Consider the following 27,861-nt stretch of genomic DNA (forward strand, 5'->3'; position numbering starts at 1 on the left):
GACTTTGCACTGGCAAACATTTATGTCCGACTCTTCTCACCCCATCCCCAGAGGAAATGTTTTAAGTTACCACCAGAAAAGAAAATGCTGGAAAACAAAGGGGGGAAAAAAACCGGTGATGACAACATTTCTTTTCACAAAACAAAACCTGCTCAAGATTCCGGTCGAATTCCGGGATCGGAAGCTGGCTGCAAGCGCCCTTCCACAGGCAGGCTGACGGGGCTGTCTCACCTGGGGGTCTGGAGGTGGGGGAGAAAGCTGGGGTGAGCCAAGCTGGAGTTTGGGTCTCTTAGGGACGCTCCATTAGTTTCCTAGGCGGGGTGAGCGGCGTCCGTTTTCCACTGCAGATGGTGCAGCCGGCCAGCTCCCTCCCTCTCGGCCCGAAGCTGTTCCTTCCCTTCAGCGGCGGCTTTTGTGCGCTGAGAACATTTTACTGGGGAGGGAAGGGCTGCACAGAGGTAGGGCTACAGGACGCGGGCAGCGAGACGTGCCGGTGCCTCTTCTGGGACGGAGCAGAGCCGGGAGAGCGCTGCAAACACAGGCAGCTGCAATAAATATCAAAGTCGTTTGCAGGAGGGAGGAACCAGGGAGGATTTCAGCCGGTTGTGTCGGTTCAAGCTTTTGCTCCGGGAGGGACGAACTCAAAAGTCCTGAGTTGTCTGCTGTTTCCCCAAACCCACCCTGGAAACAAAAGAACATCGTGCTGCTGTAATCACATCTCATAAAATGTTTAGAAAGGGCACGCTCACCAAGAGGCTCCAACCATAAAACAGCAGTCCTGAACTTCCTGGTCGCATGCTCAGCTAGAAATGCACAGGGCTATTAAGTTACTCAGTTTGCTCAGAGGTGCTCACCACCCCCAACAACCAAATCCTCATCCTCCTGAAAATTATCTGGAGGAAACAAATATGGATAGAAAACTGCAAATTTGGATGTTATTCCTCCTCCCATCCCTGAAATCAGGCAAACAGAGAAAGAAGTAAATGGTGAATACATATACAGGAAAGAGAATATAGAATCGAGTTGTTTTCTGGGAAGGAAAACCTATTTTCCTCCCAAATCTTCAAAACAAATTATTCAAACTCGTTCCCTGGTGGTCCTAACTTTTAACTACAGCAATACAGTACCAAAAAAAAAAAAAAAAAAAAAAAAAAACCAGTTCTGGATTTTTGAGATCTGGATAAACTTTCTGAAACTCTGCAACCTAAACTTAACAGAGGAAAGACCACTATATCTGATTCGTGATGAGACAAATTGAATGAATCACTGTGAAAAAACACACCCACAGTAATTTCTTTCTAGTAAATTTCAGTAGCCTGTTAACTAGTTGGAATAGGAATGTTTCTGTGACTTTTTGTAGGTCTCGCTGCCTGAGCCCTAAATGAATACACAATTACTTCCCTTGGTGGTAAAGATGTGTTTGATAATGAGTCAAGAATTGTCCAAGCAAAATAAGAAAGGAAGATCAGCACCTCTCAGATTACCACCACTGCCAGTGTTCAGAGACCCAAGGTGATCCCATCAGGACTCACAAGGACATTGTTTAAGGTAAATCCCTTGAGGCCATTTTTTTAGGAGGCAAGGAGAATAAAGGAACAGGTGTCAGGGAATATTGTAAAAGCTTCCACTCTCTGTTAGGAGATCTAATTCTGGTCCTGGCTCTGCCTCTGACTAACGAAATGACCTTAGCTTAGTTGCTTTCCCTCTCTAGATCTTACTTTTCTCATCCATAAAATAAGGCTAAACTAGATGATTTCCAAGGGCCATCCCAGAAATAATATCAAAGCGTGTTGAGAGCATTCCTATGGAAAACGCAGACAACACTAATTACAATGGGTCTAAAATGAGTTTCTCATGTTATGTGCTATCTAGGTAACAGAATAGCTTCACTGGCATAGGTTGGGGCTTGAAAGATTTCGTCTTAGCCTCCTAAAGGCTCTGGTCATCCCTAGGCTGTGCATAAGAATTAACTTCAGGGAGGTCCATTTGAAATTAGTCACAGAGTGTCTGGCAGTTGCCTGCACAACTGATCCCCAGTCTGAATTGTCCATAGGGAAGCCTATTTGACCTATCTGGCCATGGGGCCCAAGCTGTTAGTCCTCTAGAAACAGTTTCTAGGTTTTCTTCAGTCAAATGAAAAAGAGGATGCCACTTAAAAAAAATTACTGAGGCGCCTGGGCAGATCAGTCAGTTAAGCCTCTGAGTCTCAATCTCAGCTCAGGTCTTAATCTCAGGGTTGTGAGTTCAAGCCTGGCACTGGGCTCCGTGCTGGGCATGAAGCCTACTTTTAATAAAGGGGGGTGGATGCCTGGGTAGCTCTTGATTTCAGCCTAAGTTGTGGTCTCGCAGTTGTGGGATTGAGTCCGCATTGGCCTTCACTCTGAGCATGGTGCCTGCTTGGGATTCTCTCTCTCTCTCTCTCTCTCTCTCTCTCTCTGCCCCTCCCCCACTCATGTTGTCTCTGTCTCTCTCAAATTAAATAAATAAACTTAAAACATTAAAAAAATTTTTTAATGTTTACTTATTATTGAGAGACAGAGAAAGAGCATGAGCAGGGGAGGGGCAGAGAGAGGGGGAGACACAGAATCTGCAGCAGGCTCCGGGCTCCGAGCTGTCAGCACAGAGCCTGATGTGGGGCTCGAACTCACAAACCACGAGATCATGACCTAAGCCAAAGTCGGACGCTTAACCAACTGAGCTACCCAGGGGCCCCAAAACATTAAAAAAAAAAAAAAGAGTGAGGGGCGCCTGGGTGGCTCAGTCGGTTGAGCAGCCGACTTCGGTTCAGGCCATGATCTCACGGCTTGTGGGTTCGAGCCCCGTGTCGGGCTCTGTGCTGACAGCTCAGAGCCTGGAGCCCGCTTCAGATTCTGTGTCTCCCTCTCTCTCTGCACCTCTCCCACTCACACTCTATCTCTCTCTCAAAAAAAATAAACACTAAAAAAAGAATTTTTTAAATAAAATAAAACAAAAAAAAAGACTGAAAAAGAATAAGCTCTCCACTCCTCACACTCTAATGGAGGTCAGCAAGAGAGAGCAAATAAACAAAAATTATATCAGCATAGGGTGTGGGACAGGAACCGGGTAGGCCACACTGCGTTGATGGACTCTTCAGAAGAACTAGCCATGCACGGCTCAGGGAGGAAAGCCCTCTCTCTGGGCAGAGGGAAGAGCTACGGGCAGAAAGAAAGCCAGTGTGGCTGGAATGCAGTGGTGGAGGAAGTGAGTGGTATGAGATAGTCAGGGAGAGAGGCAGGAGCCAGACCACGTACAAGATTGGATTTTATGCTAATTATAGGAGGGAGCATAATCAGAGAGTTTTAAGCAGGGGACTGACTGATCTGTGTTCCATTTTTAGAAAGTATTCCTGCTCTGTGAAGAACGGATGGAGCAAGTGTAGAAGAGAGGTTGTTTCAATAATACAAGTAAAGGTAAAAACGGCTTCAACTGGGAGGTAGTGGTGAAGTGAGCATATTCAAGATATGCCTTGGAAGACTTGTTACCGGAGCAAATGGAGATGAGTCACGGGAGGGGTCGCTGAGGGAAAGAGAGGAACAAGTGTATTGAGCAACTGCTTGGAGGAGAAGCAAGTCTAGTGGGGTGGCAGGAATTACGAGTTCTGGTATGGCAACTTTAAGTTTGAAATGCCGTATTAAATGTGTGTGTGGCCAAGATCAACTAGGCAGTTGGACACATGAGTTAGGAGGTGCAGGGAAAGGTCAGGGCTGCCATGAGATCTGCAAGTCCCTGGGATAGGGTAAATGACCATCAATAGTCAATTATTCTGATTAAGACCCTTCATCTCACAGATAAATGTAGCAGAAGCTCTCCAACCCAATTCATCTGGGATTTGTAGTTGGTTAATAAATCAAACACTCCTTTTGTGTTTTGCTTCGGCACTCTTGGTCAACCCGAATCCAGGGATTTTGGTCACTTGTTCCGGGCCCAGCTGCCGCAATCTGACAGTACCTACCTTTGTGCCCACGCCCCACTTCTCTCACTTCCCCCTTCAGGTTTTCCTGGAGGAAAGACCTGCCCACATGTATATACATTGTCCGCATATGTGCAATTGGGAAGTGCGAGGAAATTAATGCCCAAAAGGGGCAAGTTTTTGACTGAGGCAAAATGGCAGCTGACAGATCAATTCTTCCTTCCATCAGACTCTATATGAACTGACCTGAAAACAAAACACAGCAAAGCAAGGCCTGTCAGAAAATGATCTCACAAGGTTGAGAAATCATTAATTTTTTTTGAAAAAAAGATTTTAAGTAATCTTGGGGCACCTGGGTGGCTCAGTTGGTTAAGCATCTGACTTCGGCTCAGGTCATGATCTCATGGTTCATGAGTTCAAGCCCCGCGTCAGGCTCTGTGCTGATGGCTCAGAGCCTGGAGCCTGCTCCAGACTCTGTTTCTCCCTCTCTCTCCAACCCTCCCCTGCTTGCACTCTGTCTCTCTCTCTGTCAAAAATAAATAATCCTTAAAAAAAGATTTTAAGTAATCTCTACACCCAACGTGGGGTTCATACAACCCCGAGATCAAGAGTCACACGCAATTACTTCTCACCAAGGCTGATGTAGCTCATACCACTGCTGAATGCTCAATCTGCCAACAGCAGAGACTGGCACTGAAATATTTATTAACGTACCATTATTCCTCATGGAATTACATTTACATCACCTTCTATGTTAGATGGGGAACAGTAGTCTTCTTTCCAGATTTTGACATCTGCTTGAGTTAAGATTTGCCTTTTCTCTCCACAATGCCTCCAACAGCACCACCATCCAGGGTTTACAAATGCCTATTCTATTGACATTATATCACATATAACATTGCCTTGGTCCAAGGGACCCACTTGATAAAAAGAGAAAGTATAACAAGGGACACATGACTATGGACTCCACTATCTCACCATATGCCTCATCACTCTGACACATTCAGGCTAATAGATAGTGTAAAGCCATGGGGCAGAGGGCAGCGGCAGGGGTGGGAAGAAGGTTGCTGAGACCCCATCCCAGGGAATCAGGGAAAGAGGAGAGACAGGACATCTTGTGGGCAGGAATCCCAAGTCCCCAAGCACAGGCTTCATTGTCTCTCAAATTCTCTTACAAAACACACATTCAGAGATAAAATTATTCAGAATTTCAGTGAGGCACCTGGGTGGCTCAGTCAGTTGAGCTTCAGACTTCAGCTCAGGTTATGGTCTCATGGTATGAGGGTTCGGGCCCCACTTAGGGCTCTGTGCTGACAGCTCAGAGCCTGGAGCCTGCTTCGGATTCTGTGTCTCCTTCTCTCTCTGCCCCTTCCCCACTCACGCTCACTCTCACTCTCTCTCAAAAAATAATAAACATTAAAAAAAAAAAGAATTTCAAGACAGTAATACAGAACATTAAACCCCAGGAGTCAGCCCCCTCCTGAGCTTGGGGCCCTGTATATTGGTCACATGCCCAAGAAGCCAGCCCTAGTGCCCATACATGTCTAAATGGGAGTGTAAGAAAGTTAATACTCCATGGAGCAAACTTTTAACCAATGGGAGATGGGAAGTAGCAAGTAAATTCTTCTCCCTCTTTTCACTAGACATACTGTCCTAAAAAGCAACCATTTATATAGTGTCTCAGAAAATAGTCCCATAAGTTCAAGAAATAGGTCACACCTGATTGTAAGCGTGGGCCAGTTCAGCTTGGCGTTCTCGTATTGGCTCTCCCTCTTTCCTTGCCTCACTCCCTTTTTCTTCATCCTGCTTGGATTGCATTCCTGATTAAAGTAATAGCACATAAGCCATTTCCACAAGCTCTGCATTCTGGGTAACTCAGGCTAAGACAATCAGTTCACTCAAAAAGCAAGCAGGGAACATACTTGAAATATTTATTTTAATTTAAACATTCAGTTTTAATTTAAAATGTTATTTCAATTTAAAATGTTTGAGCACGCATTCGTTTGCAATTTCTCCAAAGGTTTTTGTCTCTTTAAAGACTGGAACCAGAGACTGAAGTTCTATTTTGTTTTTATTGACTAAATCACAACCAACGCGCATCATTTACAACTCATAGCCTCCACCATCCCTAGTTTATTTAAAGTAAAACAATAATTTAAAGACCCTGTTAAAGCAGCTTAAATGCATAATTCCTCTAAATTTTTACAGACTTTTTTTTCTGGTCTCAACAGTTGCCCCACCAAACCAAACATTATTTCAGTGAGCACCCATATTAAGTCCCTCCAAAAACATTCAGCTTGGCTTCGTAGTAACAAGCGTTTTTTTCAGCTACTTTTTCATAGGTTGATGTGATATTTAATTAAATTGTAATCGCAAGTACATTCCGTATAAACAAATTGACATCGTTACAATTGAAAAGACGATCAAAAATACAATACATACACAGGTTTCAGGATGTACGTAAGTGATTCCTGGCAACATTCAGCTCTCCCTACAAGGACAGAAGACTGTAGTGTCCCCAGACCAATAGCATCAGTGTTGCCTGGGAACCAACTAGAAATGCAAAATTCTCCCGGGTGCCTGGGTGGCTCATTTGGTTAAGCATCCCACCTCGGCTCAGGTCACGATCTCGAGGTTCGAGGTTTGTGGGTTTAAGCCCCGCTTTGGGCTCAGTGCTAACAGCTCAGAGCCTGGAGCCTACTTTGGATTGTATGCCTCCCTCTTTCTGCTCCTCCCCTGCTCTCTCTCTGTCTCTCAAAAATAAATAAATGTTAAAAAAAAAAAAAAAAACTTAAGAAATGCAAAAGTCTCAGGCCATCCCAAACCAACTGAATCAGAAACTCTGGGAGTGGAGCTCGGTAATCAGTTCTGAGTACAGGCAAGTTTGAGAAGCACTGTCCTAGGGGAGCCTGGGTGGCTCAGTCGGTCGACTTCGGTTCAGGTCATGATCTCACAGTTCATGAGTTCGAGCTCTGTGCTGACAGCTCAAAGCTTGGAGCCTGCTTCGGATCCTGTGTCCACCTCTCTCTCTGTTCCTCCCCCACTCACACTCGCTCTCTCTCTTTCAAAAATAAAAAAACATTGAGATGCACTGTCCTAGAGCATATAGTAGCCAGGAGCCTTCACATGATGGACAAGTAGAGAGAGCCCTTCATTTAACAAGGTAGTTAATTGGAGGTCAGTTAAAGAACTCCTATTTTGTTTTAGTTAGGGTTAGGTTTGGCTTCATATAAACAAAAGCCAAAACAACAGTGGTTTGTGTGCAGATAGTGAACACTACTGAAATATACATTTAAAAATGGTTAAGATGAGAAATGTATTTCACTTTTTGACCACGATTTTATTTTTTTTTATTTTTTATTTATTTATTTATTTTTTTCAACATTCATCCATCCTTGGGACAGAGAGAGACAGAGCATGAACCGGGGAGGGGCAGAGAGAGAGGGAGACACAGAATCGGAAACAGGCTCCAGGCTCCGAGCCATCAGCCCAGAGCCCGACGCGGGGCTCAAACTCACGGACCTCGAGATCGTGACCTGGCTGAAGTCGGACGCTTAACCGACTGCGCCACCCAGGCGCCCCGACCACAATTTTAAAATGACCAAATGCATCAATTAAAATTTTAAAAACAGTAGCTTATGCAAATTAGGGATTTATTTTTCTTTCATCTAGAAGAAATCTAGAGGTAGACACTACAGGGGTACCTGGGTAGCTCAGTCAGTTGAGCATCCAACTCTTGATTTCAGCTCAGATCATGATCCCAGGACGGTGGGATCGAGTCCCATGCTGGGCTCCACAATGAGCATGGAGCCTGCTTAAGATTACCTCTCTCCCCACTATCCCTCTCTCATGCTCTCTCTCTAAAAAAAAAAAAAAAAAAAAAAAAAAAGTAGACAATCCATTACATACATGACACTCCAGTAAGTAACAAAAGACCCAGGGTGCTTTCCAGCTCACTCTCCACCATCCCTACTGTGGGGCCCTCCTCCTCATGGTCTAAGAGGGCTGCTAGAGCTTTAGCCACTGAATATCTTTTCCAGGCAGCAGAATAGAGCAAAGGAAAAGACAGGGGGTACTTCTTCCCTTTAAAAAGAGCCTTCGGGGTGGCTGGGTGGCTCAGTGGCTCAGTCAGTTAAGTGTCCGACTTTGGCTCTGGTCATGATCTCATGGTACATGGGTTCAAGCCCTGCATTGGGCTCTGTGCTGACAGCTCAGAGCCTGAAGCCCTTTTCAGATTCTGTGTCTCCATCTTTCTGCCCCTCTTCCACTCGACTCTATCTCTTTCTCAAAAACAAAAACAAAAACAAAATTAAAAAAAAAGAGTTTTCACAGCAATCCCAAACAGTACTTTATTTCAACATTTCCTTACGTAGTAGTCACATGGTCTTGCATAGCTGCAACGGACCTTAGCAAATGTCTTTGAGCTTGAGGCACAACATGCCCACTTCGATACTGAGGTGCTATTGCTAAGGGAGAAGAAGAGAATAAATATTGGAAGACAATCAGCAGACTCTACCACACATTGTAACTGTAAAATCATGCCAGCCATTACCCAGACCTCAAATGAAGAAATCTCTCATATAAACATTTCTAGACATTGCTGTAGTAAAAATACACATGAATTCAGCTCTCTTTTGAGAAGTAAGAATTCCCATTTTTCATGAGATTTTAAAAGGGAAGAGGGGGGAAGAAAAACGCCTTCACCAAGGCGTATTACAATCCAACCGCTGTGCCTTTGTATCTGTGCTCTCATTGATTGTCCACCAGCCGGTGTGGCAGGAAGTCTCACTTTCTGTAACAAGATGGGCTAGATTTGATGCAGTTAAAAAGAAAACTCGCTGGCCACTTGTTGGCCGGGAGATAGAAAGTGAAGGAATTATACAAGAGTTTCTATAGGTTTTGACCTATTGAAGGGACATAACCACACCCAGCTTCTAGCAGGTGACCAGTTGCCCCGGAGATCTGGAAACGTCAGTTACTAATGGCCCAAGTAAGAAAGAAGCTCCTTGACACCAGGTGTCTCCCTGCGTGGTAATTAGCAGCTGGCCCACATCGTCACACATCCAAGGAGCCCGATAAATATTTAAATTGAATTGTTTGTGATTGTAAGTTTAAAAATCCACCCCCCCCCAAATCTCTCATGTGAGCTTCAATCAACTTTCTAGAACTACTGTTGTCTCAAAAGAATTAGCTGCTGCAGGCATTTATTCTTAGAATTCATCCAGGTAATAAAAAGTAAGAAATTGCTGAAAATTAGGTTCTGCCCCACTCTGTCCACACTGCCTGCCACCCCTGGGGCAGGGGGTCGGGGTGGGGGGTGGGGGGCTCCCCAGGACAGCATGGGTACCAGCCCTCTAGTGGAGGAAGCATTTACTTTGATTTTCAGGCTGCAGTACAATTGGATGTGTCAAAATTCTGCCTGCCCTTTTACGAGGCAGTAATAACAGATGTTGCTATGGGAATTACATTTTTCCAATGATTAGATTATATAGCGAGCTAATCACTTTTGCTTTTATGAAGAATAAAATGCACCACCACACAGCTGGAGTTGTTATTAGCAATTGTCAACTAAATAATTTAAGCGGTGCTGTTTATGTAAGTCCCTAATTACTGCTGGGATTTGTACAGTGAGATGGAATTAATGATCTTTTCTGTCATATCTCTTCTGTAATGTGATGACTTTTGTGATCTTCCTCCTTCTAATTGCATAAAACAAGGAAAGCACCCTGTTAAGGAAAAATAGGTACCTAAATAATGATGAGTCAAAACCCACCTAATTAAGACATGTGTGCCATAGCTGAGCCCAGAGCAGCTCAGGGGCACATTTCTAATCATTGCGGATGTCTCAAAAACAAACTGTGCATTCATATGCCAAGGGAACGGCCAGCATTATCCATTCAAACATCTTCACCTATATATTTCTCGGCCTCTAGAGTCAGGATTTTATCATCTTTATCAATGGGATGCTGGACTTGGATAACTTTATACCACCTTTGGAAATAAACCTTATTATGTGGGTTCTCATCCCATCTCACAACTCCCCAGGCCATTTCTGGGTTCACAAGCCCTTTAAAGTTTTTTTTTAATGGCTCTTGGACCATTACAGAATTTTGATATTTCTTATGATTTCATAGAGGTATTAGCTGGCCTGGACTCTGACCTAAGGCAGTTAATGCAAGCAGTGACAGGGTACAGAGAGAAGTGTGACGGTCTAAAGGCTCAGGACCATGGCTCACACAGGAGGTCTAGGTTCATCAGCCTGCTGGGTGTACCAGGACAAGGCCAGAAAGACATCATTTCAGAGAAGAAGGGCAGAACTCACCTGCACAAAGGAGGATGGAGACAGGGAAAAAGTACTTTTCCATCCACTTAAGAGACTTCAAAGGGCTCAGCCTGGCTTGAAGACAATACCAGGTTACCAAGAAGAGTGGCCTCTTTGGGGCGCCTGGGTGGCGCAGTCGGTTAAGCGTCCGACTTCAGCCAGGTCTTGATCTCGCGGTCCGGGAGTTCGAGCCCCGCGTCAGGCTCTGGGCTGATGTCTCAGAGCCTGGAGCCTGTTTCCGATTCTATGTCTCCCTCTCTCTCTGCCCCTCCCCCGTTCATGCTCTGTCTCTCTCTGCCCCTCCCCCGTTCATGCTCTGTCTCTCTCTGTCCCCAAAATAAATAAACGTTGAAAAAAAAAATTTCTTTAAAAAAAAAAGAAGAGTGGCCTCTTAGTCGGGGCTAAGATCTGGAAAGGGGAGAGACCAACGTGGCTGGAAGGAACTATTAAATGTATTATACTTTAGCCTATGGTTTCCTTAAATGTGCATTTTGTGTCCTAAAATCCTCTTGCATCATAATAAAAGTGAGTATAGACAAGTTTTGACAGTCTATTGATTGGGTAATTCCTACACTGGTACCAACTGTGATGTGTGTGTGTGTGTGTGTGTGTGTGTGTGTGTGTGTTCACTTCCTTCAAAACTGTTCAACATCTATCTTTTAAATCTTCACTGAAAACTCTTTATGAATTCTTCATCTCACCAGAGGGGAGTCTGTGGTTCTAGGTGAGGGAAGAGACACATCAATATGGTTTGTAGAACACTCTGAGTCACAAGTGACTGGTACCACCAGATAGAAACCCTGCATTGGGTATATGAAGTTGAAGCTCAAGGAAGGGTCCAGAACTAGAACACGGGGTTAGGGGTCACATAGTGGTGGCAATTAAAGCTAGGAAACTGGATGGTTCCCCAAGAGAGTTGTGAAGTAATGAGAGAAGTTCAAATACAGAACTCAAGTCAACAGCAACATTTTCTAGTGAGTGGGGAAGACAACTAAGTCACAGAGGTAAGAAGAGAGGAAGTCACAGGAGAAAGAATACAGAGGTGTTGCTACCTGGGAGAGAAGTTTTGGGAAGGGATGGTTCATAGTGTCAGAGACTGTGGCCACACTATGACCATAGTGCGGTCAGAGGCCACAATGGTCAAGCAGACCAAGGAGCCTAAAAGAGAGGCATCTCTGCTTGAAGGTGCAGGACAGGTAACCCCTAGAGAAGAAATTGTGGTCACATCCCATAGAACCACTGGGAAAACTTTGCAGGAGGAGTTTACATAAAGATTTCACAAGGAAACCCCACATGGGCAAGCCTTCACTGTGGGGGAGGGGGTGGGTAGAAGGCAAGGGTAACCCACATTTTCACCCATACTAATTTCTCATCAATTTGGGGACCATGTTGGGGCTCACAATTATGAGGCTCCAGCTCCAGACTTTGGATCTGCCAGGGACCAGGCATCACCACAGCCTCAGGCCCTCCAAGTATAGCTGATGCTGCACACCTTTCCATCATCATCCCCATCAGGTGTGCCGATTCCCTCAGGCCGCCATAACAGAGAACCACAAACTAGGTAGCCTAGAACAACAGAAATGTAGTCTCTCTCAATTCTGAAGCCTACAAGTCCCAAATCAAGGTGTCAACAGTGCCATACTCCCTCTTCCTCCCTCTTCCTGCCTCCCTCTGGCAATCCATGCTGTTCCCTGGCTTCCGGCCGTATGGCTCCATACTCTGCCTCCGATTTCACATGGCCTTCTTCCCTGTGTCTGTGTGTCTCCTCTTATAAGGACAAAAGTCATTGGGTTAGGGTCCACTTGAACCCAGAATGACCTCATCTTAAATAATTATATCTGCAAAGACCCTATTTCCAACTAAGGTCACATTCTGAGGTTCCAAGTAGATGTGAATTTGAGAGACACTATTCAGCCCATCACACTGAATATATAAGCACCTCCCTAGGAAAACCAGGCATTGCTTAAAGAGTAGGACAGGCTGCCAAGTTATTTCTCTCCCCTCCCTCCACCTCTTCAATCTCTCTTTTCTCTCAGCAGTGTCCCCCAGAGGAGTGGACAGAGGCATTTTGTCAGCCAGGCTATCTATCTTTAACAGTTTGTCATGAGAAGTGTGCTGGCCCATTGTGCACCCAAATCGGAAGCCTGGGAACCAGAGCTCCTGAACCCACTTCTGAATGACCCAGTTACGTGGCTTACACATACCCCTCAGCCCCTGCTCATTCTCAGACTGTGCTCACGAGTTTGGCACAGAGCCCGGCTGCACTTCAGCTCCTGACCTTTGGCTCTGCCATGGATGCAAAATTTACCTCAGTGCCCTGAGATGTGTCTTCATGGGTCAGTTCTTTCCTAACAGCCATTTGGATATGGCCCAGGGTTACCACAGTCACTCATTGTCCTTTAAGGCCTCATTCACCCTGGGACCAGAATGTGCACCTCAGCTCATCTTCCTATCCACTCACCCAGGACTTTAAAACCCTGTCCTTTATACATGGATAAATGGATCTTTTCCAGGCTGCACTGATGATACAAGTAGTATGGAGAACTACCCTTTAAAGAAGGCATACGGAGGGCGTCTGGCTGGCTCAGTTGAAGGAGCTTGTGATTCTTGATCTCAGGGTTGTGAGTTCAAGCCCCATGTTGGGTGCAGCAACTACTTAAAAATAATTTTAAAGATCCTTAAAAAATAGATTTAAAAAAGAAGGCACATGGGATGGCACGCTTCCTTTAAAATGGTCTGGCTAGGGGCACCTGGGTGGCTCAGTCAGTCGAGCGTCTGACTTCGGCTCAGGTCATGATCTCGCAATTCACGGTTCGAGCCCCACGTTGGGTTCTGTGCTGACAGCTCAGGGCCTGGAACCTGCTTCGGATTCTGTGTCTCCCTCTCTGTGTCTGTCTCTCTGCCCCTCCCTCGCTTGTGCTCTGACTCTCTGTCTCTCTCTCTCTCAAAAATAAATAAATAAAAACATTTAAAAAATAAATAAAAAATAAAATAAAACAAAACAAAATAAAATAAAATGGTCTGTCTAGTCCAGAGCTAAATGCTCTGATGGAGATGAGGACACTGTATTGGGGGGGGGGGGGGGGGGTTTAATGAAGTTTTAATTTTAGAATAATTTTAGATTTATAGAAAATTTTCAAAGATAATACAGAGAGTTTCCATATACCTCAAACTTGTTTTCCCTGTGATGAACATCTGACATTAGTATGGCACATTTGTCTCAATTAATACACAATATCAATATATTATCAACCAAAGTCCACACTTTATTCATATTTTCTTAATTTTTAACTAATGTCAGTTTTCCATTGTAGGATCCCATCCTAGATACCATATTACATTTAGTCATCATGTCTCTTTATACTTCTCCTGGCTGTGACAGCTGGGACTCTATCTTTTACAGTGGTTTCTCCACCTCAGACTCAAAGTTCATGCATCTCCACCCTACTTAGACCCCCGGAAGCCATGAATATGGGGACAAAGTTCACAGAGGCAGACAGGAGTCACTCGAGGTTAACACACAGAGCTTAATCCAATCTATACTTAATCCAATCTATGTCTATTAGAGTGAAATAACTCTTACAGTGGTGTCAGAAACAGTACTCGAGGAGTCATGGCTTTGGAAGTTATTCTCTGTGATCTCCTTATTTGCCACAAATAAAGTTTCATTTGTGTGACAACTCCAAAAAAAGAAAAAGAGAAAGAATGAAAGAACAATAGAATGAAAGAAAGAAGGAAAGAAAGAAAGAAAGAAAGAAAGAAAGAAAGAAAGAAAGAAAGAGAAAGGGAGAGAGAGAGGAAGGAAGGAAGGAAGGGAGAGAGTAAGGGAGGGTACTTGGTTTGTACAGCACAAGACTAACAGGAGACAGATCAATAATAAAGCCACATGTCTGTGAAGGAGATGTCAGAACGTATGTTCTACTCTATAAGTGGGGACTGGAGGGAGGATGAATAGCCTGAGGGCCCAGAGCAAGGCCAGCCAGGGGGGCGGGGGATGGGCACTGCTAGTTCACATCCCCCATGGAGATTAGGGACACAGGCAGCCCTAAGATTCTTCATCCTCCAAACAGACGAGCAAACTGCACAGTGGGCCACAGGGATGTATCAAGCTCACAGAGCCCCTCCCCTGTCCCATCAGGGCCAGAGACTCCCAAGGACACTTGTTCTCTTGAACGAGAAGTGCCTCCCATGTGGGGACACCATCAGTAGCAGGGGGCATGAACCCTATTCCATTCTGTTTCCATCAGCACATTCTCCATTTATCTCCGTAGGGATCAGAAATGCCATCTCTCTCCCTGTCTGGGGCCAGGTCAGCCTCACCCAGTGAACATTCTGCTGTTTGTAGTTGGGTAGGAGGAGAGGAAGGAGGCCCAATACATGGGAAAGAAAGGGCAACCACTCTAAGGCCTGGAGAAGGAGCTGGGGGGAGCGGAGTCCTGTGGTGACTCTATGTTTAACTTTTCAGGGTGATGCCAGTGACTATACCAATTATTTCACAAGAACAGAAAGTGAATTTCTCCGGGATTTAAGCCAGTGTTCTTTCGGGTTTTGATATATGTACACCTAAACCTAATTGTGACTGGTACCCTTGGCCATTAAGTCTCTAGTGGGTACATATCTATGAGTAAATGAGTACATATATATGCTTTTATTGCCAGCGTGTGGCTTGTCTGCCCAATAAGACTGGAAGCAATTTGAGGATGGGGATCGTGTTCTTATCTTTCTCCATCAATCACAGAACCCAATATTGTGTCATGCCCCAAACAGAATTAATTTAAATACTTCTGGATGTCTGCATGGATGTGGGGGCTCACAACTAGGTCTAAAGAACAGATAGAAGAGAGAATCACCAGCCTTTTCCCTCTATGAAGTCATGAGAATTTCCTTTCTCCACCACCAGTCACTGAGCTGTACCTTCTAGTCTATTTTTAATTACAGGAAGCTTTATGTTTTCTGTTGAAATTTATTCAGAGAGACACTAGGTGTTGCTGGTTTCCCATGAAAAAGAATATCACTAGGAATTATCCAGTAGTACTGGAAGGCTTTATTACCAAGAAGTTAGAGAGAGTTTTGATTTTCCATTTTTGCTTTTGCTAAAATTATTTTCAGATAAAATACTTACCAAATATATACTGTGGTCGGCAGAATAATGTCCCCCCACAGATGTTCATGTTCTAATTTCCAGAGCCTGTTAGGTTACATGGCAAAGGGGAATTAAAATAGGGAGACCATCCTGGTTATTCCAATGGGCCTAATGCAATCACAAGGCCAATCAAGAGTAGAAGAGGCAGAAGAGACTATGGGAGAAAGGCACAGAGAAATGTAACATCACTGGCTTTGAAGATGGAAAGAGGGGACCATGAGAAAAGGGATACAGGCAGCCTCTAGAAGCTGGAAGAGGCAAGGAAACAGATTCTCCCTTGAGCCTCCAGAATGGGACGGAGGCATGTGGACACCTTGATTTTACTTCAGGGAGACACCTCTCAGACTTGTGACCTCCAGAACTGGTAAATAATAATTTGTGTTATTTTGAAGTCACTAAGTTTGTGGTAATTTGTTATGGCAACAGTAGCAAATCAGTACTTATATTAATATTTTCCCCCACTTCATCCTTTTGAGAATATGACTATATTTCTTAGGGAGACAGTGGGATGGGGGAGCCAGGCTGGGGGGTGGGTGACACTTCACCAGCATGTAGTTAATTTATCATTGCATTGTGTTATCTAGTGTAAAAAATGTCAGACATTAATATTAACTGCAATTTATAGTACTTTATACTTTTCCAAGAACTTGCAACACATTGTTTGGTTTGATCATTAGAATAACTGAAAAACTACGTAAATGCATTGCTTCTTCTCTAACAGATTAAAAACAGTGAGTTGCAAAGGCCCCAGGGTCCCAAAGACAGGTGACAACAGAATCGGCATGTTGTTTTTATCTCTTTCAGGAGTGGTCCTCAGCCTTTCCTAGCTTACTCTTTCAAAGAACGTGAGTCCCGGGATGCTAGAAAGACAATGGGCTTTACTCTAAATACTAACCTCCAAAATATTTTGAGAGTGGACAGCACACCCCCGGTTAATAAAATGTATGTGTAATCTACGTTTAAAAAGTAATGTTTGTAGGGGCGTCTGGGTGGCTCGGTCAGTTAAGCAGCCGTCTTTGGCTCAGGTCATGATCCCACTATTCATGGGTTTGAGTCCTGTGTTGGGCTCTTGTGCTGACAGCTCAGAGCCTGGAGCCTACTTCAGATTCTGTGTCTCCCTCTCTCTCTGCCCTTTCCCTGCTTGCACTTTGCATCTCTCTTTCTCTCAAAAATAAATAAACTTGGGGCGCCTGGGTGGCGCAGTCGGTTAAGCGTCCGACTTCAGCCAGGTCACGATCTCGCGGTTCGTGAGTTCGAGCCCCGCGTCAGGCTCTGGGCTGATGGCTCAGAGCCTGGAGCCTGTTTCCGATTCTGTGTCTCCCTCTCTCTCTGCCCCTGCCCCGTTCATGCTCTGTCTCTCTCTGTCCCAAAAATAAATAAACGTTGAAAAAAATTTTTAAAAAAATGTAAATAAATAAATAAATAAACTTTAAAAAAAATTTTTTTAATAAAAAGTAATATTTGTATAGGGGCTCCTGGGTGGCTCAGTCGGTTGAAAGTCTCACTTCAGCTCAGGTCATGATCTCAGGGTGTGTGAGTTGGAGCCCCGCATAGCGCTCTCTCTGCTGTCAGCGTGGAGCCCACTTTAGATCTTCTGTCTCCTTCTCTCTGACCCTCCCCCACTCATCCTCGCTCTCTCTCATTCTCTCTCAAAAACAAATAAAACATTTTTAAAAAGTAACATTTGTATGAAGTGGTGTCAGTCTTCAGAGTCATACTCTCAAACATGAAAGGGAACATTTGGTCCCTTGTCCAGAGCCTATAGGGACAGACAAATGTACAGGGAACCAGAGAAGGTCTACCTGCTAAAGTGAAAAGACAGACGGGCGCCTGGGTGGCTCAGTCAGTTGAGCATCCGGCTTCGGCTCAGGTCATGATCTCACCATTTGTGAGTTCAAGCCCCACGTCGGGACTTGTGTTGATAGCTCAGAGTCTAGAGCTTGCTTCGGATTCTGTGTCCCCCCTCTCTCTCCGCCCCACCCCTGCTTGTGCTCTGTCTCTGTCTTTCAAAAATGAATAAACATAAAAAAAATTTTTTAAGTGAAAAGACAGAGTTTGCCACATTAGGTGGGTCATTAGCCCCTTGATGGCTTTTGCTTTTTGGGGCTCCCTGCACTGTGGGTTGTCAGAACCTTTGACATTTGGGTTATCCAGGAGATCAGGGTCCCAGGAAAAACAGGCCGTCACGACCCAAACTCACATAAAACTGAGTTGTAACACACGAGCCCATTTCATGATTTTCGGGGTGAAAGGGCTCCGTTGCGGGGCTAGAATGAGGCTTCTAAGAAATTAGAAGACAGTCACTTGCCAGTGCAGAGAGGGTGACCCTTCCCCTGCCTCCAGAAACACAGCCCCCTAAATTTCTCAGCAAGCCACACATTTCCAGTATTTCCCCGTTGCCCTCTGCTGGGACACAGAACAGATAGAGACCAGGCCACACGTGTTTAAATCCTGAGTCTGTCATTACTAGCCCTGGGCCTTTGGCAATTCATTTTATTTTGCCAAGCCTCCATGCCCTCATTTGCAAAATAGATATGCTTCACAAGATTGTTGTGATAATTAAGTAAAGTAATGTAGGAAAATGCTAGCAGTCTGCTTCATAGCAGGCACTCCACAAAAGGCCATTGTTATTTCTTTTTGCTTACAGCAACATTTGTGGCTAAGAATCACTAGACTCAAATCCAGAGAGCTCAGTCTAACTTCCATTCTGCCACCTAAACACTCTTGGGAAAAAAGAATCTAACATGGTTTAGAACCTACTTTGTTTTGGGTACGTACTATGCTGGTTCTTTACTTACTTAATTTTTCTCTAAGATGAGGAAAAAACCCTGAAAAGGTATTATTATCCCCATGTTAAGAAAATTAAGTTCAGGAAGATTAATTTATTAAGGTCACAGAACTGGCAGGAGATTGGATTGAGACTTCCACCCAGAATGTGTGAACCTAGTTCTTTGCTCCAAAACCATCAGCCTGAGGTAAGGCTGCCTAGCAAGGCCCCTGAAAACAGAGGAGGCAAAGGGGATTGAAGATGAGGTAAAGTGACCCATTCGTTAGGGCTCTATTTTTAATTCCCCAAGCTGTGTCCCCAGCTTTACAAGAGGCTATAGTTGGAACCCACCAGGGCAACAGCTGGTACTCAGCCCTCCTTTTGCTTTGTTAGAGTGCTCTGAGTCCTAAATATTAGCTGTCGTCTAGAACCTGGGGAACAGGGCAGCTTTTAGGGCTTTTTATAAAGAACCAATGTTGCCTGTTTAATTCTACAGCATAGCAAATTTTCTTGGCTGCAATTTATAGCTGGAGATTATCTCTCCGTTTGAACCAGCCCAGTTCAACCTAGAGGTCAGTCTCTCCATCCCTAGTAGTCATCTGTGGAGACAGGCCTTGACCCTCCCAAGTCCTGAGAAGACAGGAACACACCCAGATTAAATAGGCATTGGGTAACCTGACCTGGTTCAGGCATCCACCATTTACATTGTCTTGGACAAATTTAACATCTCAGCCACTCTCCTGATCTGTAAAATGGAGGATAACAACACGTGTGTGGCTTAACAGGGGTCAATGGCTCGACATGGTGCTGGCAGTTGGCAAGAGTGAGCAAACACAACTCTATAGTGGCAGCTTCTCAAGACAAGGCCAAGAGTCTTAGAGTACTGGGTAAGAGAGGGGGACTTACATCCAGGGCATGATTATATGGCAATTTTTTTTCCCAGAGAGGAGGTACCCAACAAGAGAAGAGGACAAAAAAGGAAAGCAGAAAGCCTTAGAATCATCAACTTGCCTTCCTGCCCTTCTCCCTGCATCCATTCTCAGCAATCCTCCTGATTTGTGTGATAATAAATGAAAGTAAGGTTGTCTCCTTACTTTATTGACACACCTCGTGCACTGATATTCTGGAACTGAGACCAAGAGAAAACTCATTTTTCTCTGTACCTGATCTCAGTTCTTTTTCTCTCTCCCTTTCCTTAGAGTATCTAGCACCAGAAAACCAGTCAAGTAATTGGAAAACATATTTGGGAGGAAAATGTGGGAAGACAATGAACTTCTTCTTAAGGGTAGGAAGGGAGCAAGCTTTTTCCATTTCAGTTGGGAGCATTCACAGGCTTATGAATATTAATACTTAAAAAATTATTAATCGGGGCGCCTGGGTGGCGCAGTCGGTTAAGCGTCCGACTTCAGCCAGGTCACGGTCTCGCGGTCCGTGAGTTCGAGCCCCGCGTCAGGCTCTGGGCTGATGGCTCAGGGCCTGGAGCCTGTTTCCGATTCTGTGTCTCCCTCTCTCTCTGCCCTTCCCCCGTTCATGCTCTGTCTCTCTCTGTCCCAAAAAATAAATAAATGTTGAAAAAAAAAATTTAAAAAAAAAAAATTATTAATCAGAGGGGCACCTGGGTGGCTCAGTTGGTTAAGCGTCCGACTTCAGCTCAGGTCATGATCTCACGGTTCGTGAGTTCGAGCCTTGCATCAGGCTCTGTGCTGACAGCTCAGAGCCTGGACCTTGCTTCAGATTCTCCTCAGAGGATCTCCAGATCCTCTCTCTCTGACCCACACTACTGTGCTCTGTCTCTCAAAAATGAATAAACATTAAAAATTATTTTTTAATTATTAATCAAAACTTGACTTGCTTCTTTCCCCATGTGGTATCTACTCAAAAGTCAAAAGCCCCGGAATTACTAGTCCTAGGAAAGCAGCTGGGACTACGGATCTTTCTATGCTGTCCAAAACCACCAGAGAGAGCAATCAGAATATAGGCTACATTTAAGGGGATCAATTAAAAGATGACGATGATGATTTACTTTAGCTTGCAATCCTGAGAAACGTTCCCAGGATACCATGAACCCTAACTTGAAGCATAATAAAGCGTTCAATAAACGGATTAACTCTAAAAAGTTTCAAGCAGTAATTATGGAAGTTTTAAGCCTGCCCACTAAACCCATGAAAAAGCTTTTTCCAGTGTGGCTGCTTACACACAAACACCCGTAATTCCAGGCTAAAAAACGTGTTTTGTAATTGAGGTAAAGCATGGAGACATGTTATTTCCATCCTTTTCATTCACTATTTACACTCACTCTGTGTGTGTGTGTATAGCATTAAGAAAGCACACAGGTCAGGTTGTTCAGATTTAATGATGCCACAGTTTATCACTTGGACGCATTGCATCTGTTTCATTAAGTCTGCTGTTTATAGATAGTGCAGGTCACCCAGCCTCCCAATGAGAACATTTCATCAAAGTCTCCTGCATCCCAAACCCTCACAAAGCAGATCTCTATGATGACATAAGAGAAGGATATACATTAGTCCAGTCAGTGGCAAAGCACCGGTCTTTGGGGTCCAAAGATCTCTATAACCAGCAAGAGAAGATGGGGAAAGGAAACAATAGGGGAACTGATACTGTTTGAACCCAACTTTTCTGAGTTCCCCCTTTCCAGATGCCTGAAGCCCCCTTTCCTGAAGTGCAGAATAAACCTACTTACACAAGACCAAATATAAAAAATTGCAGGAAGGAGGGAAAATTATAGTGACGCATGTAGGAAAGACAAGGATTGTGTACTGTAACTATATTAACCCCTAAAGGCAAAATACCCTGGTGACAGTAACCCATGAACACCCTAGCTGCAGGGACATGGAGATTTAGCCAGAATGCTATCCACGGGGCAGCAAGCACTCCAGGCCCTTGGCTGAATTTCCACCACTTTCCTGTGAGAGTCACAGCAATCTTCTGGAATCAGCAAATCCCCCTCCTCTTCCCTGTCCTATAAGGGCAGAAACAGCTGGGGAGGGGGGAGGTTGTAAATCTCTGAGCTATTTCTTTGTATCCAGACAGGGTCAGAGTTTCCCAATCTGACCACTCTCATAAGAAGCTCGGGTTTTTTTCTTAATCAAAGTTCAACGCTGAGGAAAATACAGCAAAGTCATTCATCTCAGCCCACTCTTAGGCAGACAGGTTAAGGCAGGGTCAAATGTGAGAGACCTAACATATCCCTATCCAGGGCAAAAGCAGGCTACTCAGGAAATCCCCAAGACCGAAGTGGTGCTCAGCGCCCCCTACAGGATGGTCACAGTGATGTGTTTTGTCCAGATTAGGTCGTTATCCAGTCCCAACTAGACCAAGCCTCCCAGTTCCAGGACTGAAGAATGTGTGGATAATAGTGGACAATCTGTCACTATCTGAAACTTCCTGATCCCTCTCCAGCCTGGATTTATGTCCCCAGAAAATTGGGGCAGCGGTGGACCAGACTCAGATTGTGATGAGATGGGGAGTAAACGGCTGGTCCCGAGAGTGTTTAGAAATAACTGAACTCCCTTTGGAGTCACATTTACTCCTGGTTCTGCGCTAGGAGCATAATACTCAAACAAAAAGTCTTATTTTAAAAGTTTCTCACCACTTCCCCAACTTTGGCACTTCTCGACCTTCATCTCTCGCCCCCTCTTCCCCTCACAAACACACCACCCCAAGATGTTGGGACTCTTCCAGTATCTCTAGGGCCCCAGGATAATGTGGCATTAATGGCATTTGGCAGAAAAATCCCGTCCCACAATTAAGACTCTCCCATTTCAATACACAGTGAAGAAAAAAATGATAATGTAAGAGAAGAGGCAGCAGAAGCCAGTCTGTCCCTTCCCACGTAAGAGGCACAGAAATTTCAGGAGTCAGTGAAAATGGCATCATCTCTTGCCAGAAGGCCACCAGCTACCACTGGTTGGGAGACGCATTATCACTTGTTTCTCCTCTGGACTGAAATGCAAGATAGTCAGGATGGCCGTGAGCGTCTGCTGGCGGCCCAGGGTGTCAGGCAAGGTCAGGAAGCGGTAGATGATGTTTTTGAGGTACTCCAGGTTGGCTCCCTCCCTACTCTGGTCCCTGATATTCTTCTCGATGTGGCTCTGCAATGCTCCAACCTCCTCGCGATGGCGCTCCCCCTCCTCCAGCAGCCGGTCCTGCAGCTGATGCACCTCCACCTCCAGCCTGTGTCTCTGCTTCCTCAGCGATGTGATCTCCACCTCCTTGCGGGCCAACTGCTCGGCATACAGGAAGAAAGTGGGCTCATTGGCCGCAGCCAGCTGCAGCGCCTGGGTCAGGCTGTCTGAGGAAGACGCGTCAGCCGGGTCCCCGGGCCCCCCGCCACCCACGGGGCTCCTGCGCCCTGGCAGCCCGCAGGACAAGGCCACAGAGCGCAGCTGCTCCAGCTCCAAGTCCTTCTCGGCCAGCACGGCCAGGGCCCGGTCCCGCTGCTTGTGCAGCTCCTCCTCCAGCTTCAGCGTGCGGTCCCGGAAGTCCAGCTGGCTGCGCTCCAGCTCCTGCCGGTGGAGGTGCTGCAGCCGGGCCAGCTCCTGCTTCCAGTCCTCAGCCTCCTGCTGGTGCTGGCGCTCGAGCTCCTCGCAGGACAGCCGCAGGGAGATATACTTCTCCTTCAGTTCCGCAAGCTGTTCCTGGGCTTCCTCCAGCTCCTTGGCCAGATTACCGTCTTTGGTGTTCTTGCTCTTGAGGACGACCTGGGCCCTCATCTTGTACCTCTCGAACTCCTCCTTCAGCTGTTTCAGCTCCTGTTGGTAGTAGAGCACAGAGGCCTTCTCCCCGTCGGCAGCCTCTGAGCTGGGCATTATCTCCAGGTCACAGAGCTTCTCCACATCCAGGGTCACCTGGCTTTTCCTGGCTGCAACCTGCAGCAGCCTCTTCAGCTTCTCCATCTTATCCTTCAGGACATTGACATCCAGACTGGACTCCTCTCCATGGCCGTCGAGAGGGGACCGGCTGGAGGCTGCCAGAGCCAGGGTCTTGTTCTCCAGGTCCAGCTGCAGAATGCGCTCCTTTAGCTTCTGGATGGCCAGCTGGTCCTTCTGCTTGGCTTTCTCATAGGTGCCCAGCAGTTCCGACACCTCGGATATTTGATTCTCCAGGGCCGCCACCCTCTGTTCTTCCACCTGAGATTGCTGGCGTAGTTGATCTTCTGCAAGGGCTGTCTGGAAAACAACGGAGCAGATGGAAACGCATCCAGAAAAGTCACAAAGCCCTACGGCAATCTCTGAGAAAGCAAGAGAAGGGAGCAAAAGGGTCATAGGATGGGAATGGCCTGACAAGAATGGGAACCGGGGATTTTTCTGTTGATGCAGAAGCTAACCAAAGTTCCTATAACGTGCCTGGGTTCTGCTGCCAGAGATACATTCTACCAAACGGTATTTTTTTAAATATAATTTGTTGTCAAATTGGTTTCCATACAACACCCAGTGCTCATCCCAACAATAAACCAAACAGTATTAAGAACCTCTGTGTATCTGCTGTTGTTCTGCTTTAGTGCCTCCACTTTCCCCCATCATACACCAAGCTCGCACATGAAGTGTGTGACTTTTGTTTATCATCTGCTTCCCCAGATCCTACTAAGAAATCACAGGACATTCTTTTCCTCTCCCAATATTCCCGCAGTTCAAAACTCAGTTGGATCTCTCTCTCTCTCTCCACACTGAAAGGAGCACTGTAAAATGGCACACCTTTCCAGAACAGGCAAATTGACCGGAAGCAATTACAAGAGGTGACTTCTGCAAAAATTGCTTTTGCCCCGCCCCCCCGTCCCCCCCCCCCCCCCGCCCTATAGGCATACACCACCGCCTATCTAAATATAGGCATATACCTATGGTAGACACACTACCTTTCACTGCATGGCTGCCACGACACTGCTTCACAGAGCAGGGCTGGGAAGACGCCAATGCCCAGAGGTTCAGAGATGTCTGGCTCCAAACCAGCCTACACTGAGAAATCCCACATCCTGTTGGAAGCACATTCTGTGGACACCGTCAACACCACACAGAACAGATGTCCCAGGGCTCAAGGTGGAACCTTCTGAATGGCATCAAAACCTGATAGCACAGCCCCTTGGTTCTAATTACCAAAGAGGAAAATACCCAGTATTTCCCACTCCAGGCTAACTGACTAATGTTTGGAGCAATAATTACCTTCCTCATTTCCTGCTGCAACTGAGCCTGGAAATGGCTCTTCAGGAAGGCGGCCTCTTCCTGAAGCTCCTGCAGCCGAGGGTCAGGCCGATTCTTCTCATCTCGAAGAGCCTGCAGCTCACCTTTCAAGTCCTCCACCTCACGGGTCAGCTGCTTGGTCTGCAGTTCGAACCCTTCCATCTGACCAGCTGCATATGCCCGCCCCGCCAGGGCTTCTCGGGTCTCTTCTAGCCGAAGCTCCAAGTCCTGGCGCTGGGTCCTCTCCTCCTGCAGCAGTTTCTGGAGCTCACGAAGCATCAAGGCATGATCACTCTGCTCTTGGGCCCGATCATGCTGCTGGGTGATAAGCCGGGCTTTGGTTTCTGCGATCTGGTCCTGCAGCCCCTTCAATTCTCCCTCCAGACGGCCCCTCTCCTCCTCTGCCTTTTTACTGGCATCCTCTAAGTCCTGTTTCATCTTCTTCTTGTCTGCCAGGTAAGATGCTTCCATGCGAGACTTCTCCTGGGTGACTGTAGCCAAAGAGCTGGTCAAAGTGGCCAACTGAGTCTTCAGCTGGTGCAGTCGTTTGTCCACTTCCCCACCCCCAGACGGTCCATCCCCACTGCTACTGCTGACGCCACTCTCCGACCCGTTGGCCTCTTCAGACTTTGGAGGTGGTGGTCCACGAGCCAGTCTGTCATCCTCTACCCCAAACTCACCCTTGGTGCTGGTGAGACTGGCCGCAGTATCCAAGCTGGTGGCGGTCCCAGTGCTATCCTCGCTGTGAGTGGAGCATCGGTCATCTACAGAGTCAGGAAAAGTGAGGCCTGGAGGCTGGACACCTGTGAGGCCCACATCCGCCTCATGGGATACCGACAGCACCTTAATGCTGGCCTCTAGAGCCTCCTTCTCTTTCAGTAAGCTTTTATAGGCACGGACCACATCCTTGAGACGTGCCTGGTACTGGAGAAGCTGCTTCTTCTGCGTCTCAATGGTTTCCAACAGGTCCTTCTTGCTCGGTCCGCCGCCGAAATTCATCCCAAACTTCTCCATGTTCAGAACGGGTTACTCGACGTCAGCGTTCTGGCAGCTCAGAAGAGGGTCGCGAAGACCCTGGCGGGGACAGTAAACTACAAAAAGAGACTTGTCCCCACAGCCGCACGCCCGCTCCTCCTAGCTGTCCGAGACCGGATGCCGGGTACCGTGCAGCCTAGCAGAAGCGCCCGCCAGGTCCCAGGCACCGAGGGCGGGGGCGGGTCCTACCTTAGAGGCGGGGCGACGCCGGGACGAGAGCAGCACACGGCGAGGGCTCGTCTGTACTGTCTCAGAGGCTGCTCCGAGCTCCTTGCTTGCCCGGGTCACAGCAGTCCCAGACGGCCCTCAGCCCACGATCGGCCAAGAGTTTAAACCGAACGTAACCCCATCAAGACTTCCTAAGTAGAGCTGCCCGAGAACGACGCTTCCGGGTCCGCTGGAAGTGACGACACCGCGACGCATCAGGTTCCGCCCCTAGTGGGCGCGAGGTGGGTGGGGCTATTTCGCCTGGGGAGTGGGAGAGAGCCGGTTCAGAGCGTAGCTGCGCTTCGAACGCAGGGCCCGCGAAGTCAAAAACTCGGGAGTGATTATGGTTTGGTGGAGTACCCTAGGATTACGATGAGCGAGAGAGAGTGGGCAACATGGCACTAAGTCCTTACCAAACACCCGGATGAGCGATGTGTCCCCGCATTTGCGGCTCAACACCTTTGTCCCTTAAAGATCAACAATTAAGACTCCCTTTTAGAACACGAAAACTTCAACCCTTGACGGGACAGTTTTGGCAACTCCTAGGCATCTAGTATAATTATTAGCACCCTTCCTGAGTTCTCTTGTGTTGATTCAACAAATACATGTAGACGGCACCCTATAGCCAAGACCTCCATCCTATGTGCCAAGTATATTTCAGGACCTTCACAAGAGTTTTGGTATTTAGCCCTTAAAATTGTTCTGCTCAGTAGGTGCAAACATGAGACGCAGAGGCTAAATAGCATGCCCAAGGTCACACAGCTAGGAATTCTATCTATATCTGTCCAACTCTCAACATACCAAGCGCTGCTCCTGGTGATTACCATGAAGAGACAAGGTTCTGCCCTCACGGATCCCCCATCTAATGAAAAACCAGAGGTGCAAACACAAGTCCTGCTCTCATGACTGTATGTTTGGGTTTATTCAAAGTGGTATGGGAGTTAGGAGGGAGGCCTGTCTAGAGGAAGAAGAGAAGGTTCTCAGGGAAAATACTTGGGTTGTTGAAGCATGTGTAGTGATCTAACTAAAGATGAGGGAAACAAGCATTCCAGGCAGAGGGAAATGATTGCAAGGACTCCTAGGGCATGAGAAAGCCTGGCTCACCCAGGAAGCATTGAGAATCACCTCATGGCCATAGCTTAGGGTGAAGGAGGTGGCAATAGATGGGGCTGGCCCAATGGATAGGTACCTAAATTAAGGCATTTTTTTTGTGTTTTAATTTTTTTAATGTTTATTTACTTTTTGAGAGAAAGAGAGAGAACAAGCAGTGGAGGGACAAAGAGGCAGAGGGAGACACAGAATCTGAAGCAGGCTCCAGGCTCTAAGGTGTCAGAGCAGAGCCACACATGGGCCTCGCACCCACAAACTCTGAGATCATTACCGGAGCCGAAGTGAGACACTCAACCGACTGAGCCACCCAGGCACCCCAAGGCATTTCAATTTTTATCTTGAGTGCTAAGACACTAAAGGATTTTAATATTGAGTAGCATCATCAAGACTTGTATGACGGGGTAAAGATACCAAGGGGCAGGAGACTGGTAAGGAGGCTATTTCTGTCCTGAGGAAGAGATGATAGTGAAATAGGGCAATGACAACAGGGATGGGAAAAAAAGAGTCTAATTAAAAGAGCTAAAGATTGGGGTGCCTCAGTCGGCTAATCATCTGATTCCTGATTTCGGCTCCGGTCGAGATCTCACCATTGGTGAGATCAAGCTCTGCATCAGTCTCTGTGCTGACAATGCAGAGCCTTCTTGGGATCCTCTCTCTTCCTCTCTCTCTGCCCCTACCCCCTCATAAATAAATAAGTTCAAGATGTAAAACTGACCTGACTCAGTCAGTTCTAGTTGTGTTATTATATTGGAACTCTTTTAAATGCACTCTTCAACCTTGTAAAAAGCCTTCTTAGGAATGCAAGTATATGGCTAAAGAGTAAAGGAAAGTCTTAGACTCACTCCTACCTGGTGCCCAAAGTGTATTCTCTTTACAGACTTTTCAGGTCAGTTTGGGACAGACCCTGGAGGTATTTTCAGACCCAATTTCTTAGTGGCCCAGATAACATCCACCTGAAACATACAGAACATTCAGATAGTCTCATAATTGTAATATTCACCATCACCTCATGAGATAGGGCAGATATTGGTCTCCTTTTACAGAAAATAACAAGTTATGAGGATTGTTGAAGCCAAACCCTCAAAAGGGGGGCGCGGGGGCTGAGATTTGAACTGAGACCTGGAACAATGGTACATAGTAGGCATTCAATAT

General features: G+C 46.2%; 1 protein-coding gene and 1 long non-coding RNA gene across 3 annotated transcripts; both read right to left on the minus strand.

Moving 5' to 3' along the window:
• LOC122488207 lies at window positions 1-27,660 on the minus strand. 2 transcript variants are annotated; one of them, XR_006298585.1, is made up of 4 exons: window positions 27,558-27,660; window positions 8,301-8,397; window positions 5,651-5,751; window positions 1-681 (listed from the first exon to the last, which is right to left on the minus strand). It is a non-coding gene; the product is annotated as an uncharacterized LOC122488207 (long non-coding RNA). The 2 variants fall into 2 exon arrangements; XR_006298586.1 differs by lacking the exon at window positions 27,558-27,660 and adding an exon at window positions 10,254-10,362.
• Window positions 20,498-25,809, minus strand: GCC1 (GRIP and coiled-coil domain containing 1). Its single transcript, XM_043589422.1, has 2 exons — window positions 24,340-25,809; window positions 20,498-23,352 (listed from the first exon to the last, which is right to left on the minus strand). Exons 1-2 carry the CDS (start codon window positions 25,369-25,371, stop codon window positions 22,057-22,059), a joined length of 2,328 nt encoding a protein of 775 aa, XP_043445357.1. The 5' UTR covers window positions 25,372-25,809; the 3' UTR covers window positions 20,498-22,056.
• Window positions 27,661-27,861: the final 201 nt, after the last annotated feature.

The sequence above is a fragment of the Prionailurus bengalensis genome, chromosome A2 (genome assembly GCF_016509475.1).
Source record: "Prionailurus bengalensis isolate Pbe53 chromosome A2, Fcat_Pben_1.1_paternal_pri, whole genome shotgun sequence".
In the NCBI taxonomy this organism is placed as follows: domain Eukaryota; kingdom Metazoa; phylum Chordata; class Mammalia; order Carnivora; family Felidae; genus Prionailurus; species Prionailurus bengalensis.

Excerpts from the sequence above, each read along its gene's own strand:
- GCC1 (XM_043589422.1), bottom strand. The coding sequence starts at position 25,371 with ATGGAGAAGTTTGGGATGAATTTCGGCGGCGGACCGAGCAAGAAGGAC. Across the intron at positions 23,353-24,339 it reads TGCAGCAGGAAATGAGGAAG|ACAGCCCTTGCAGAAGATCA; the intron begins GTAATTATTGCT and ends GTTGTTTTCCAG.